The 13,739-nt window shown below is 55.7% G+C and overlaps 1 protein-coding gene across 3 annotated transcripts; it reads left to right on the top strand.

Moving 5' to 3' along the window:
- Positions 1 to 326: 326 nt before the first annotated feature.
- Positions 327 to 4,483, top strand: EFNA4 (ephrin A4). 3 transcript variants are annotated; one of them, XM_061185940.1, is made up of 4 exons: positions 327 to 495; positions 2,608 to 2,903; positions 3,315 to 3,380; positions 3,770 to 4,483. In XM_061185940.1, exons 1-4 carry the CDS (start codon positions 383 to 385, stop codon positions 3,904 to 3,906), a joined length of 612 nt encoding a protein of 203 aa, XP_061041923.1. In that variant the 5' UTR covers positions 327 to 382; the 3' UTR covers positions 3,907 to 4,483. The 3 variants fall into 3 exon arrangements, with proteins under 3 accessions (XP_061041923.1, XP_061041924.1, XP_061041922.1); XM_061185941.1 differs by having other exon boundaries at positions 3,312 to 3,380; positions 3,913 to 4,483; XM_061185939.1 differs by having other exon boundaries at positions 3,312 to 3,380.
- The last annotated feature ends 9,256 nt before the right edge of the window (positions 4,484 to 13,739 follow it).

Below are 13,739 nucleotides of genomic sequence, written 5' to 3'. Positions count from 1 at the left end.
GATTTAATAAGGCTTTCTACCCTGTACCAATACAGACACGAAAGACACGACCTCCCTAAAACAACTCCTAGACAGTGGAATACGTCCCTCCTCGCCGCCCCCTTGAAATGCGGTCTAGCCTCAGCAAGAGCTTGCCTAAGCTGGCGCGCGCGCTACAGCGCACAGAAGGTTAACAAGAGTTGGCTTTGAATGAAGAGGCGGAGACGCGCCCACATTGGTGGAAAGTTATCCAGGGGCGTGGCCTGTGAGTCTCAGCACCCCACCCCCCTTCCCGCAAGTCCCCCCCCCCCCCCCCCCCCGCACTTTGTACCTTTCTCGGCGCGACTGCGAAGCGGGACGGGACGGGCCCGCGTGGGCCAGAGCAGACCAGACCCCGGGGGCGATGCGGCTGCAGCCCCTGCTGCGGACTGTCCTCTGGGCCGCGCTCTTCAGCTCCCCTCTGCGAGGGGGCTGTGGCCTCCGCCACGAGGTCTACTGGAACTCCAGTAACCCCAGGTAGCAGGGCTGAAACCTGCCGGCTCCGAGCCGGGCCTGCGCGCTCCCGGGCCGGGCGCGCGCCCGACACTCGCACTGTGCGCGGCGCCGCCTGGACCCGGCCGCGCGCCGGGGCTCCTTTGTTTGAGCCGGCGGGGGAGGAGGGAGGGGCGAGGCGTGCCCGGGGTCCCCAACCCCTGCCCGCACGCATTGGGGGGCGAGAGGGGGACACCAGCCCCGAAGGCAATCGGTGGGGTCTCGGAGCCGGCAGCCGAGAGACCTCGGCCTGCACTCCGAGCCCCGCCCCCCTCGCTTCTCTCTTGGTGATCCCCAGCCTCCCAACGGCCCGAGCTGGGGCGGGCGGACTTGCGGCCGGGGGGCTTTACTCTTGTGAAAGAAGGTTACTCTCCTGCTCGCTTGGCCTTCCCTTTGGTGCTACTCTTTCTCCTGATCTCATTCTGTAACTCTGCTTTCATCTCGTCATTATTAGTCCTATTTCTGTGCAGCCTCGGCCCTGCCCTTCTAGCTGAATCACCTTTAGGCAAGTCGTTTGACCTCCCTAACCTCAGTTATCTCATCTGTAAAATGGGCTAATAATGCCTAGTACCCTGGGAAGTCAGGCGGACTAACTGAGGTCATGTGTGTGAAAGAGGTGCAGGCTGCACAGATATAAACTATTATTTATTTCTCTCTCCTGAGCTGCCTGCCTTTGAACGTCGATATTTTTTCCTGTTTCCATCCTCCTCCCCAATTCTCCCTGCCTCCCTCTGCTTTCTCCATCTGTTTTTCTTTCTGATTTTCACTTAAGACAATCTGTGACTCCGTTTGTTCACTCACTAACATTTATTAAGCGTGTACTCTGTGCCGGGATCTGTGCTAGGGTGCTGGGGGTTAGAGATAAGACCTAGGCTCTGCCCTCTGGGAGCCCAAGGAACCCCTGGGCCAGCAAGCTTCGGGACAGGTCATTACAATACCAATGCTGTGTGATAAGAGCTGTTGTTGTCCTCCAACTCTGAATTCCTCACTCTGTTCTAGACTAGTGCCTCTGCATCACTTGGAGGTTTTGTTAAAAATTCAGGTTGCTAGCCCCTAAGCCTGAGGTTTCTGGCTCATTCATTCAATCCACAAATATTTATTGAGCGCTGTCCTTGTGCAAGACACTTTTCCAGGCACTGGGGATGCCGTGGAACAAAACGTACAAAGGCCCAGCTTGTGTTCCAGTAGGTCTGAGCTGAGCCCAGGAATCTGCATTTCTAATCAGAACTCCAGATGCAGGTGGTCTTGAGACCACCCATTGAGAGACAGTTGGGGGCCTTTCATAAGTCAAGTTGGACTCTGTGTATGGTGGGGATGCGGGGGGAAGTGGTTCATGCTCTATTTGATGCTGGAGGGGAACAGCATGTCCCAGGTTTTCCCACCTGCACTGGCTCCCCCAGGCAGGTGGAAGGGAGTCCTGAGGAGGCCAAAGATTGATTGGGAGATATGTGGAGGGGGCTCCCCTCTTTGTATGGCACTTGATTGTCCTGGCCACAAAAAAAAAAAAAGGGAGGTTCCCACCATCCACTCTCTCTTTTTTTTTTTTTTTTTTTTTACTATGGCATTCTTTTCAGCATTGAATTGAGGTCTTAAAAGGCAAGCCTTCCTCTTTGTGCATCTGTTAATGAGGATATTGTTCCCAGTCTCCATCTCTAGTCTGTGACTGCTCTGTGGGCCCAGATCTGTACCCCTTGCCTCTGTGCCCCAGCTTCTTCACAGCAGCCATCCACCTAACATTTATCAAGCACAGGTGCTACACCAGGCCCTGTCTTGGGCACTAGGGCTAGATAGGTGGGTGGCAGCTCCCACCCAAAAGCTAGGGTGTGGTGAGCGGCCTTCTCACATTTGGGCCATGTGGTTATAGGCACTGCAGTCCCTTAACCTCTCTGAACCTGTGAATCGGTTACCTCATCCTTTTCTTGCACTCTGTCTCTCAAGAGGTGTCAGTCTGGGGAACTCGGGCCTTCCTAAGCTGCTCCCTCTCCAGTAGGGGGGGATTGGCTGGCGGGGACCATTGGGAAGGGGTATCTCTGACCCTCGTGCCCCAGGTGTGCCGTGCCATGAGCCCCTCCGCCCTCACCTACCTTATGCCTGCAGGCTGCTTCGAGGAGATGCCGTGGTGGAGCTGGGCCTCAAGGATTACCTAGACATCTTCTGCCCACACTATGAGGGTCCAGGGCCCCCTGAGGGCCCTGAGACATTTGCGTTATACATGGTGGACTGGCCAGGCTATGAGGCCTGCCAGGCCAAGGGGCCGGGTGCCTTCAAGCGCTGGGAGTGCTCCCTGCCTTTCGCTCCCTTTGGCCCTGTTCGATTCTCAGAGAAGATTCAGCGCTTCACGCCCTTCTCCCTTGGCTTCGAATTCTTGCCTGGAGAGACCTACTACTACATCTGTGAGTGAAGATGGGCACACTGGCTGCCTCCTGGGGAAGGTGGGGAGGGGAATGGGGCTACCTGCCATTGCCAGCAGTCAAGGCAGAGATCCTGAGGGGTGGGGGAATGAGAGGACTGGGAAGGAAGGCTAGGCCTAGGAGGGGGGAGTGGGCAGGGGGCCTGAGTCCAGGGCCGAGTAGGGGGACATCTAGAGTGAACCAATAGAGAGGAGGGGAAAGGAAGAGGAGCCAGGAAGGAGGACATGAGTAGGGTCACAGATGGGGGCCTGGCACCTAGATGTGGCCCCAAAATAAGGAAAAGCTTTCCAGGGAACTGGAGAGAAAAGAAGCTGGGAGGGTTTGAAACAGAATCTGAGGCATGCAAACTAGCCTGTGCTAACTTCTTCCTCCCAATTTCCCACCACCCAGCAGTGCCAACTCCGGAGAGTCCTGGCCAGTGCTTGAGGCTCCAGGTGTCTGTCTGCTGCAAGGAGGACAGTGAGTGGGTTGGGGCAGGGGAGCAACCCTTCTGGCTAGTGTGGGGCCCTCAGGAATGAGGGGAGGAGTGGGAAGAATGTGGGAGCATCAAACTCTGAGGAACCTCTTCTCCCCCATTTAGTCTGTGGGAGCCTCCCCTACACAAAGGGAATGGCATCTCCAGGGGCAAGGCTGTCCAAAGCCTTAGCTGAACTGGTGGTCTCTAATGGCAACTGGGAGGAGACTTGGAAGTTGGGGCTTAGAGATGATGAGGTGGTAGATTATGGGAAGGGATTGGCTAGTTCGGGAGACCCCTTAGAAAGGGGTGGGAGTGAACAGGTAATGGGGAGAGCAGGAAGGAGGCTGCTGAAGCAGGAGGACCCATCAATGCTACCCCCTCCCCCTCACAGAGCCTGAGTCAGCCCATCCTGTTGGGAGCCCTGGAGAGAGTGGCACGTCAGGGTGGCAAGGGGGGGCCACTCCCAGCCCCCTCTGTCTCTTGCTGCTGCTGCTGCTCCCAATTCTGCGTCTCCTGAGAGTTCTCTGAGCCAAGCGGACCCTTCCTGCCACCCCCAGGAACCAGAGCCCTCCCAAGACTCCCTGGAGGAGGGCCCCTGCCCCCTACCTGAGCTGGGAGGGCCAAGCCAGACAGACAAGATGGAATAGTGATGGGGGAGGTCAGAGGGTCTGGGGTGACCCTTCCAGGTGCCGGCCTCCTCATCACAGGCTGAAGAGGAGCTGCAGGGGAGCTGCAGACAGCCCTGGGCACCCTGGAACAGAGGCAAGACAAACATAGGGTCTCTGTCAGCTGCTTTGATATTCTCATCCCATCCCCCAGGAAGACTGGGATTTGATGGGATCGGATCCTTGAGCCTGCTGGGGGCCAAGGCCGAAGACCTGGGGACAGGTGATTGCTGGACCAGGTCAAGCAAGAAGCCCAGGCTTGCCATCTGTGCCCAGTGCCCTGTGGGCCTCTTCCCTGGGGCAGCACCTTTCCTCCCCAGGGGGTCACCCATTTGTCTTCTGTGAAGACGGACTTGCCATGAGGTCGAATTTCATGCCAATTTGTATTTTTATAAGTGTCTGGACCAAGCCTTCAATAAACCACCCATCTTTTTGTTGCTTTCCCTAACCTACTGCCCTCTGGCTCCTTCCCTGACACTGGGGGGGACTCCCTGCAGCCTCTGCTCTCAGCTTGGCTTGGCCTGACCTCCCTGCCAGCTGTGCCTAGACCATCCATGCCAGGCCTCAGTAGGCACCCTCTGGGCAGTGTGGGGTGGGTGCCAGCAGCAGCTGTGGAGCTTGGCACCCTCTACCACCTCCCTAGCTGGCTTCCTGTGCTGGGGAGGGGACAGGTGCTCCTGATAGCCCACCCACTTGGGGCACTGCAGAAGCTGTGGTAGCACCAAGCAGGGCATTGGGGCAAAAGCAAGGGGTAGTAGAAAGACAGCACCTGGGTTTCAGAATGCCTGGGTCCCTGAGAGCTGGGCGTCCCTCCCCCTCCCCAAGGGCAGTCTGGGCGGTGCCTGGCCTAGAACTGGGAAGGTGGGGTCAGATCAAAGCCTCCTTCCCCAGCGGCCTCTTTGTTCTTCGCTTTTATAAGGAGGAGGAGGTGGGGCCGAGGAGGGAGGGCCCCCTTTGCTCTCAGCCTCACTCTGTCTCTTCCACCTCAGGCAGGCAGAGGTGGCAAGGCTATGATCCACCCCAAGACTAACCGGGGTCCTCTTTCTGAACGGTGTCCTGGGTGCAGCCAGGGAAGGGGTGCCCCTCCCCCCGAAGCTATGCTCTACCCGCCCCGGTGCCCCACAGCCTGCACTGGCACAATGCCGGCCCGCCTGGCACCCAGCCAACGATCGATAGGTGGATGTTGTGCTGATTAGCTCGGCGGGGCTGCGGCGGCTAGAGGCGGTGTGTGAACATGCGCGGGGAGGGGGGGCGCCGTGGAGGGTGCTGGGGGTCCAGAGACTGACAGACCAGACCGAAGTGCTGGAGACTGCGAACCGCTGCCCCACCCCCTTGCACACCTGGGTCGGACCCCGGTCCCTCTGGGTTGGTTCCATTGCTCTGGCTGAGGCCTGGGATGGAGGACAGCGTCGCGGACGGAGCATACATGAGTGGACCCTCCCCCCCTCATTCAAGGCCACTTTCATAAAATGCCATGTCTGTAGGTATGTGTGCCTGCGTGTCAGGGCCCTCACCCCAAAACAAGATCCTTAGCGGGGGCGAGGGGCTGGAGTGGAGAGAGTGAAGTCTGAGCTGAAGCATGAGCTATGGGTTCGGTCTTCTGGTCCCGAATTCGAGTTTAGTCTCTACTGTCATCCAGGAGGGTGTCTATATGTCGCCTTGGAAACCGACTGTACTGCTACCTCCGCCCCTCTCCGGTGAAAGCAGAGGCGGCGCAGGCCGGGGATGACTGGTTAGCCTGGCACTGAGGACCGTGCGGGTCTCATCCTGCTCCCAGCGGCCCCAGACACCCTCTCTTCGCGGACCAAGCCGGGCGCGCTCGCTCCCGAGTCTGTGGCCGCCGCGCGGATCCGCCGCTGATAACGCATGTGCGAAAGAGACGCGGGGCCCAGTCGGCTTTCCCCGGCACTCAGACACACGCCCTCACTCTCAGGCAGACGCGCGCACTTGACACAGACACACACCCTCGCCGGCCGCCTAAGCTCCCTGCAGGTGTTAAGGGTGGACACCTGGGCAGCCACGCACTTGGCCTGGGGGCGAGGGGGGGAGCGGTGAAAACTCAGGCCCGCCGGCCGCAGGCCTCAAGCCAGCCCCTCCCTACACTCATTTTCCTTACAGCCTGGGCCCTGTGCGGACAACTGTTTCAGTCCTGGGGCGCGTCTCCAGCGAGGGCCAAGTCCGCTCATGGGACCTAGACGGGCTGAAGGCTCTGGGCCCTACCCATGAGAAGTCCTCGAGGCGTGTTCCGGGGCGCGGTTCCAGGAGGCTGGGAGACCTGCAGGTTTTGGGGCGTCACCGATCTCCCCAAAGCTCAGCGGCGCTAGATGGCCAAGGGTGGGGCCCTCAATTTGCTGGGCCTGCCCTAGTCTTTCCGGAACGATGCAAAAACTCCCCTCATCTTTGCATCACTCTATCTTGCTGTCCCGAGAACCTGAGAGCCCTAGTCTCCAACCTGGATCCTGCTCCCCACTTTCTGGGGTTGCCAGTCTTTCCCTAGAGGCTGAATCCTGGAGTTTTGGTCTTTTTATGTGACCCCACCCTCTTTTCTTCTTCCCTTTCATTAATCCCTTCCTTCCTTTCCTTATTCATTCATACAGCAAATTGTGAGCTCCCAGCGCGTCCTTCTTTCAGTCGGCCACACCAGCTGGGGTCGTCGGGGGATCCCCAGTGGTGACGCAGTTGGAGAAGGGCACTCTGGCTTCCAAATAACCAATAGAATGCCGGGGCCTGGGGCATGAGGTCATCAGTGGTGATGCCCATTGGTTCAGGCCTGGACGTGGAGGGGGTCCCCATAGCAACCGACGGTGCGTCCGAGCGTAACCTGCAGAGTGGTCTTTGCTTGTGCTTCAACGGCAGCTTGGGTGGTGCTTGGGATGGGGGCGGGGAGGCGAGGGTGGAACTCTGTTTCCCAGGTCCTGCAGTCCTAGCCCAGCCAAGCTCTTACTTTTCTTGAGATCATTTTTCTCACTCAAAGTAATGGGCAGTGCCACTTAACCCAGGAAGGTTAGGAGGGGAGTATTGGCAACAGCGTTGGGGTCCTGGGTATGGAGCTGATGCCACCTGGAATGTTAATTATGAGCTCCTCGCTTTCATCTGCATATCGTCTGCATCTCATTTGCATTCTCTTCATTTAAGGTCAAATTGGGCAGACATCTCCACATCCCCAGCTCTGTTGCCTGTCTGTATCCCAAATCTATCCCTTAGTGGCTCTCTAATCTACCGCTCAGTTGTCCAGTTCCTTACCCCACCTCTCCTCCCAGCCTCCGGTCTCTCCAGGGGTGGGAAGGGGCACAGCCTAGCTAAAGGAGAAAGGATAAGAAGTCTGCCTCTCCCTCTGGATGTTTGGTGACAGATGGGGAGGGCTGGTCTGTACTGCCTAAAGACTAAATTGGCAAAGCAAATGGTGGGGGGAGGTGCCCTGGGCTGAGATGAGGGTCTCCAGGGCCAAATCACCCACATGCCCGACAGGGTGCTGGAACTAGGGATGCCTGCTTCCAGCAAGGGGTAGGCCTGCCCACCTGTCTGGTGCCAGGGCAGCTTCTTTCCTCCAATTAAGCACTAATGAGGTGTCATTAACCCTTACTTTGCCTGCCAGCCCTCAGGTGGTACTCAAATTCATGGTCTCGCACTGAGCAAAAAAGGAGAAAGGAGGGACTTTGAGGAAGCTAAGAGGCAGTAGGGTCAGGGGACCAGGAGACAAGAAGGTGGGACCAGAGGCCTGAGTAGCATACACTGTTTATGCTCTGTGTGCTTCTGAGGGATTCTAGGCATGGGTGTCTCACTGTCTGAATGCATTTATTCTTCTGTTCATCAATTCAACAATTATTAAGCACCTCACCTATTCCTATTAACTAAATACCAGGCTGCATGCTAGATGCTGAGGATATACACTTGCATAAGACAGGATCGCTTCCCTTAAGGAATCTTCAGATTACTCTAGAAGACAAACTGGCCAGCAAATAATTACAATACCAAGTGCAAATGCAGTTATGGAACTGTGCAGAAAGTGCTATGGGAGCACAGGGAAGATGGACTGTCAGAGAAGACTTGGGTTTTGAAGGACAAAGTTTATGGCATGGAGGAGTGGTGTAGAACTAACCATGCTTGTGTGTTTGACTCAGTGTATGGGTCCATGTTTAGCTGTGTTTTCAGTACTGCTGGTGTCTGCCCTCCCAGAGCTGTATGTTTTGCATCTGTGTGTATGTGTGTGAGTGTGTATGTGTCTCTGGATTTTCTGTGTCTGGAATCCCTTCTCCCGAACACACATTGTGGTTTTATTACAGATCAGTGTTTGCTGTGAAGCTCTGGCGCAGATTAGCCTGAACCTGCCCAGCCCAGGGGAGGGGAAGTGGAGAACTGATGTTGGCTCTTTGGGAAGAGGTGGGCAGGCACCATTTTCACACCTGGGGGCCCAGACCCTTGACACCCCAAGTAGCAGCAGGCTAGCCAAGGGAGGCAAGGGCTGGGCTACGGCCTAGGGTGTGCCCAGGCCATGGCCCCCTCTGCCCCTGGCTCCTCACAGGAGACGTGGGGGTTACAGCCAACACTCCCCACCAAGATCTCAGGCCCCCTCCCCCAGCCTGTTCCTCTTCTGTCTGTGGAGGAGCAGGCCGGCTCAGGCCTGTCTGCTGGCTCTCTCCCACTGGGAGCGGATCCTTTCCAGGGCACACGAGAGGGCTGGGGAATGCTAGGGCCTAGTGGGAGGCCCCAGGTACCCCACCCTGGCCCTGTGCAGCTCTCTCCAGCCTGGATTCTCCCCACCCACTCTGGGGTGCCACTTCTCTGGGTTTTGCCCAGACATAGCCATCTTTGTCAGGGAAGCACTCAATCAATAGGCAGAGGTTCGGGGCTAGAGCTCTGGCAGTGAGGACTGGCCTGGGGACGGGTGGGGTGAGGAGATTGTGATGCTACTCAGAGGCTCTACCCCAATTCCTTCTGTCCCCTTGCAGCCACTTGCTAGAAAGCTAAATTTCGGTGGCAGGAAAGAGAAGAGACTGTGGATCTAAGGAGAGTTTTAGGGGTTAAGGAGAGGCTCTGGGGTCTGAGAAGAAGGTCAAGGACTCCTCCTTTCACACTGTCAAGGATGTGAGCTTCTTTTTGGCTGTAACTTCTCCTCCCCCCTCATTCTATCTAATCTTTTCCTATCCCATCCCTACTCCCCAAGCCCAAGGTCACCTCTCCCACTATGATAGCTATTAAGAGAAGTTTGGAGATGGGGAGGAACAAATGAAAAAGAGAATCTGAAGCTAGTTTAGGTGGGCAGACCTCAGGATAATAATGATGATGAGGCCTCCATCAATCAAGCACCTTGTGGGTCCTAAATTCTGTGCTAAGTGCTTCCCAGACATGGATCTTAATCCTCATAACAGCCAACTCTTCGAGGAAGGGTGTCATTATCCCCATTTTACAGATGAGGCAACAGTCTCAGAGAAGTAAGGTGACTAGCACAGCCAGTGAATGGTGGAAATGGAATTCGAACCGAAGCCCATCCTGTTAACTGCCAAGCCCAACTGCTTCCCTCTCAGCTTTTCTAGAAGCACGTTCAGAGTATGCACACGCACCTCCATTGTAACACCCCAGAGATGCCTCTCCACTTCAGGCTTCTGAGCTTGCTGGACTCATTTGAGGGATCAGGGCATGACTAGAATCAGAGGTTACGACACCTCAACCCCACCCACCAAGCCCTGCATCCTAATTTCCTGTGTCCTGGACCACACATCAGTGCACCGTGTTCCCTGCTGTCAGTCATGTGTGTGGTTCCATGTCAACTCATGGACATCAGAGCACCATGTAGCCGTGCTGACACACACATCACACTTGGAAGTCAGAAGACACGGGCATTGCCCTCCTTGTTGGCACCCAGGGTCCCATGTTAGGACCACGCCAACAGGCTGCCTGCACTGGGGCACACACATGGGCCCTGGGCAAGGTGCGGAACCTGTGAATATTTCATGTCTGGAACTGGCGGCTGCCTCTCCCGCTCACATGCGTGCCTGATCCTCGCTCTCACAGGCTCCTTGTTTATTTGTTTAATGAATTATTTATCCATGGCCCCCCTTCCGTCCTGGCCTCCCCCTCCCCCAGGCCCTAGTCTCCATGATTTATTGAACACAGCTCGGCTCTGTGGTTGCCACCCGATGTCCCGGGAGCCGCCTTGGGCCACACAGTCTGAGTACTCCCTCTGCCCTTGACCTGTTCAGCTCCCTGCTTCCTTGGCCCCAGGGGGAGGGGTGGGTGGGGTAAGGCACCACATTCAGAGAACTCCCAATGGCCTGAGCTCAGTGCCCCTGGAGAGAACATGGCAGCCAGCAGCATACTGGCAAGCCTGAGGGTCAGAGGGAAATGTAGGCAGAGCCTGCAGGAGAGGAGAAAGAGGCCTGAGGCCCTAGAGAAAGAGGATCAGCCCCATGGAGAGAACCCCAGCTTCCACAGAGGCCCTCACTCTGCAGAGAGGTGTCAGTCAGGGCCCAGGACTTAGAGTGTTTCAGACTATAGATTGTAACTGATTAAGGGTGATACAATCAAGGAATCAATTTTCTGGGTCTTAACGAGCTTTGTACTTTATTTAATAAATTTTTAAGAATAGAACAGAAAAAAATATGAGTGCATCTTCTGTAATAAGGGTAAGTATTGCTTCATGAAACATTATTTCAGTTATATGTGAATGTGTGTGCGTCTGTGTGTGTGTGTGTACTGTATTGCAAATGCAAAATATACATCTTATTGTGAGTCACAGTCAGGAAAGATTTGAGTCACTGTTATAAACAGAGGCCCTAGGCCCCATTGATAGAGGCCTGGGTCCTTCCATGACCCAGATGCCACAGAAACAGGCCTAGGCCTCAGATCCGGTTCCAGGCCTGTAGACAGTGGCCCAGATCTTTCTTACACACAGAGACCCAAACCCTAGAGAAGTCCAGACCCCATGAATAGAGGCCTATTGACAGGCCTAAGCATTACAGCTGGAAGCACATATCCTATACTCAGAACTGCCACATACAGGTGTGTGGTTTGTGCCTGGCACAAAGGAGCCACCCAAGAAGTAGTAGAGGCGATCAGCCCAAGCTCCCTCACTAAGACAGAGACACATAGACACATTCCTCCCACAGAAGGAAGCGGCACCTTTGTTTTTGCACAAAGGCACCGCTTGCCAAGAGATGAACCCTAAGGACTGGGTCTGCATAGAGGGGTGGTTTTTCTAATTCACCCAAAAGCCCAAATCAGCCAGCACCTGATTTAGATAGGGGCCCAGATAGACAGAGCACCATATCCCATAGACAGAGGCCTAGGCTCTATAGAGAGTGTCTCAGAACTTAAAAACCAGAGGCTTAGCCCCCATAGAGAGAGCTGCTTAAATCCTGGAGAGAGAGCTCCAAACTGTAGAGAAAATAACTCAGTTATTATTGAGCAGGGGTTGGGGGGGGAGCATGCTAGATTCTAAAGAGGAGTATCTGAGCCCTACAGAAAAGGGCCCAAATCCTTAAGTGGGACCCAGATTCTATAAACAGGGCTTCTAAAACAGAATTTAAAGCCCTAGGCCAGGGCTTCCCTGGTGGCGCAGTGGTTGAGAATCTGCCTGCCAATGCAGGGGACATGGGTTCGAGCCCTGGTCTGGGAAGATCCCACATGCCGCAGAGCAACTGGGCCCGTGAGCCACAATTACTGAGCCTGCGCGTCTGGAGCCTGTGCTCCGCAACAAGAGAGGCCACGATAGTGAGAGGCCCGCGCACCGCGATGAAGAGTGGCCCCCGCTTGCCACAACTAGAAAAAGCCCTCGCACAGAAACGAAGACCCAACACAGCCATAAATAAAATTAATTAATTAATTTAAAAAAGAAAAGACAGGTATTGCAATGCTTGTTATTTATAAAGTCCTAGGCCAAACCAGCAAGCTCCCACTCCCTGTGAATATGGGCGGCCTCTCTGCCAACTGTGGGCCCAACAGAGAGAAGCCTCCCTTTGCAGAGCAGGGATGTGGGTAGGCAGGGAGGAGACTGGGATTTGTGGCACCTGGAGTAGGCAGGTCAGCATCATTTGGGTGAAACAAATCTCCCTGGGGATGAGGAGTCTGGGGGGAGGGAGAGCTGTTTGCAATGTCCCCCATTCCCACCTCAAGGGGCCTAATTTATTTTCTGGCTTCTGAGAAGAGAGAGGAGATCTCCTGGGGTGAAGAGGAGCCCAGGGAGGACAGAGCCTGCTCTTGCCTGGCAGCAGCTAGGCACGGGGCTTTTTCTGGTTGGCACTGCCCCTCCCCCAAACCCAGCATCTGAGGCCGAATTGTGGTCAGGACTCCTTTCCCGCCAACAATAAGCAGATAAAGAGTGCCTGTATGTCCTCTCTCCTGCAGTAAGAAGAAAAGAGCATCATGCCTGTCACCCTGGGCACAGGTGGTTGGATTGGTTTCTGAGAGTCTGGTCTGAGAGACCTGGTCCTCCTGATCACGCTTAATCTGAGCCTCTCCAAAAAAGGGGATGAGGGGTGTATACCCCCTAGGTCCGGATTCTAGACCCTTTCCCTCAACTTCTACTTCACAGGAAAAGAGAGAAGAGGAGAGTGCAGAGCTGTGTGTGTGTCAGAGTGTGTGCATGGTCTTGTGTGTGAATCACTGTGTGTGTGTCTGGGTGTGTGCTCCTAAGTCTCTGTGTACCTAATCCCTGTGCTTCTATAGATCTCTAGTTGTCTGATAGTACCTTTACCTGTGTGTGTCTCCGAAGGGTTATCTGTGTGTGTGTCTGTATGTCTGTATCAAATGCCTGTGTTTCTATGTTCTCCGCCTCTGGGTGTCTGTGCCTTTTCTCCTGAATGTGTGAGTGTAATGTCTGTGCCTGGGTGCCACTGTGAGGACAATGACTATGGTGAGAGCTGGAATACAAAGTGCTCTGCCTGCTGCCCTCTTGTTAGCATCTGTAAGAGTAGCAGTGAGAATGCCTGGGGACACCACTGGCTGCGCTGGGAGGGGGCTCTGGTCGAGTGTGAGTAAAGAATCCTTTGTAGGTGTCCCAGGGAAGCCTGTTTTGCTCTAGCTGACTCTCCTTGGTCCTCCTCTGCCTTGGGCCCTGGACTGCCGAAGGCCCTTCCAGCACCCAGTATTGACATTCTTGGGGGCTGAGCTACTCTACACTACCTCCAAGAAAAATAAGCCGCCTGCTCAGCTGGGGGCTTCAGGTCAACAGCTGTCAGGTCCTAGGTGGCAGCTGAGGGCTTCTCGGCCACCCTCTAGAACCCACATGACTCCTCATGCACATGGGAAGAGGGGCATGAAGGGAGCAGAGGACCAGACTGTTCAGAAAGGAGGGGGGCCTAGTTCTACTTATTAAGGGGTCCTGGACCCCCAGCTTCTTTTCAAGTCTCCTTCGCCCCATCCCAGAAATGAATGTTCACAGGAGCTCAAGATCCCTGTCTTGGCCTCCCTAATTCTTCTCCTGGGAACTCCAGACTGGGGAGCAGAAGGCCCAGGACCGGCGGTAGCAAATTAAACCTACGAGTGAGAGGCGAGTAGCGCTCCAGTTGTTCCCGAGGGGGCAGCACGGTCCTCACCTCCCACGCGCCGCGCGGGCTCCGGGCCCGAGCGGGGCGGGGCCTGGCGGGAGCGCGCCAGGGGCGGGGCTTCAGGGGCGCGCCCGGGAGGGCGGAGGGAAGGGCTGGGGGCGTGGCCTAAGGCTCTGGGGCCGACGGCGGCGGCAGCAGGGAGCTGGGAAGC

The sequence above is a fragment of the Eubalaena glacialis genome, chromosome 3 (assembly GCF_028564815.1).
Source record: "Eubalaena glacialis isolate mEubGla1 chromosome 3, mEubGla1.1.hap2.+ XY, whole genome shotgun sequence".
In the NCBI taxonomy this organism is placed as follows: Eukaryota; Metazoa; Chordata; class Mammalia; order Artiodactyla; family Balaenidae; genus Eubalaena; species Eubalaena glacialis.
The sequence above is the reverse complement of the archived record's forward strand: the minus strand, read 5'-3'. Positions and strand labels throughout refer to the sequence as shown.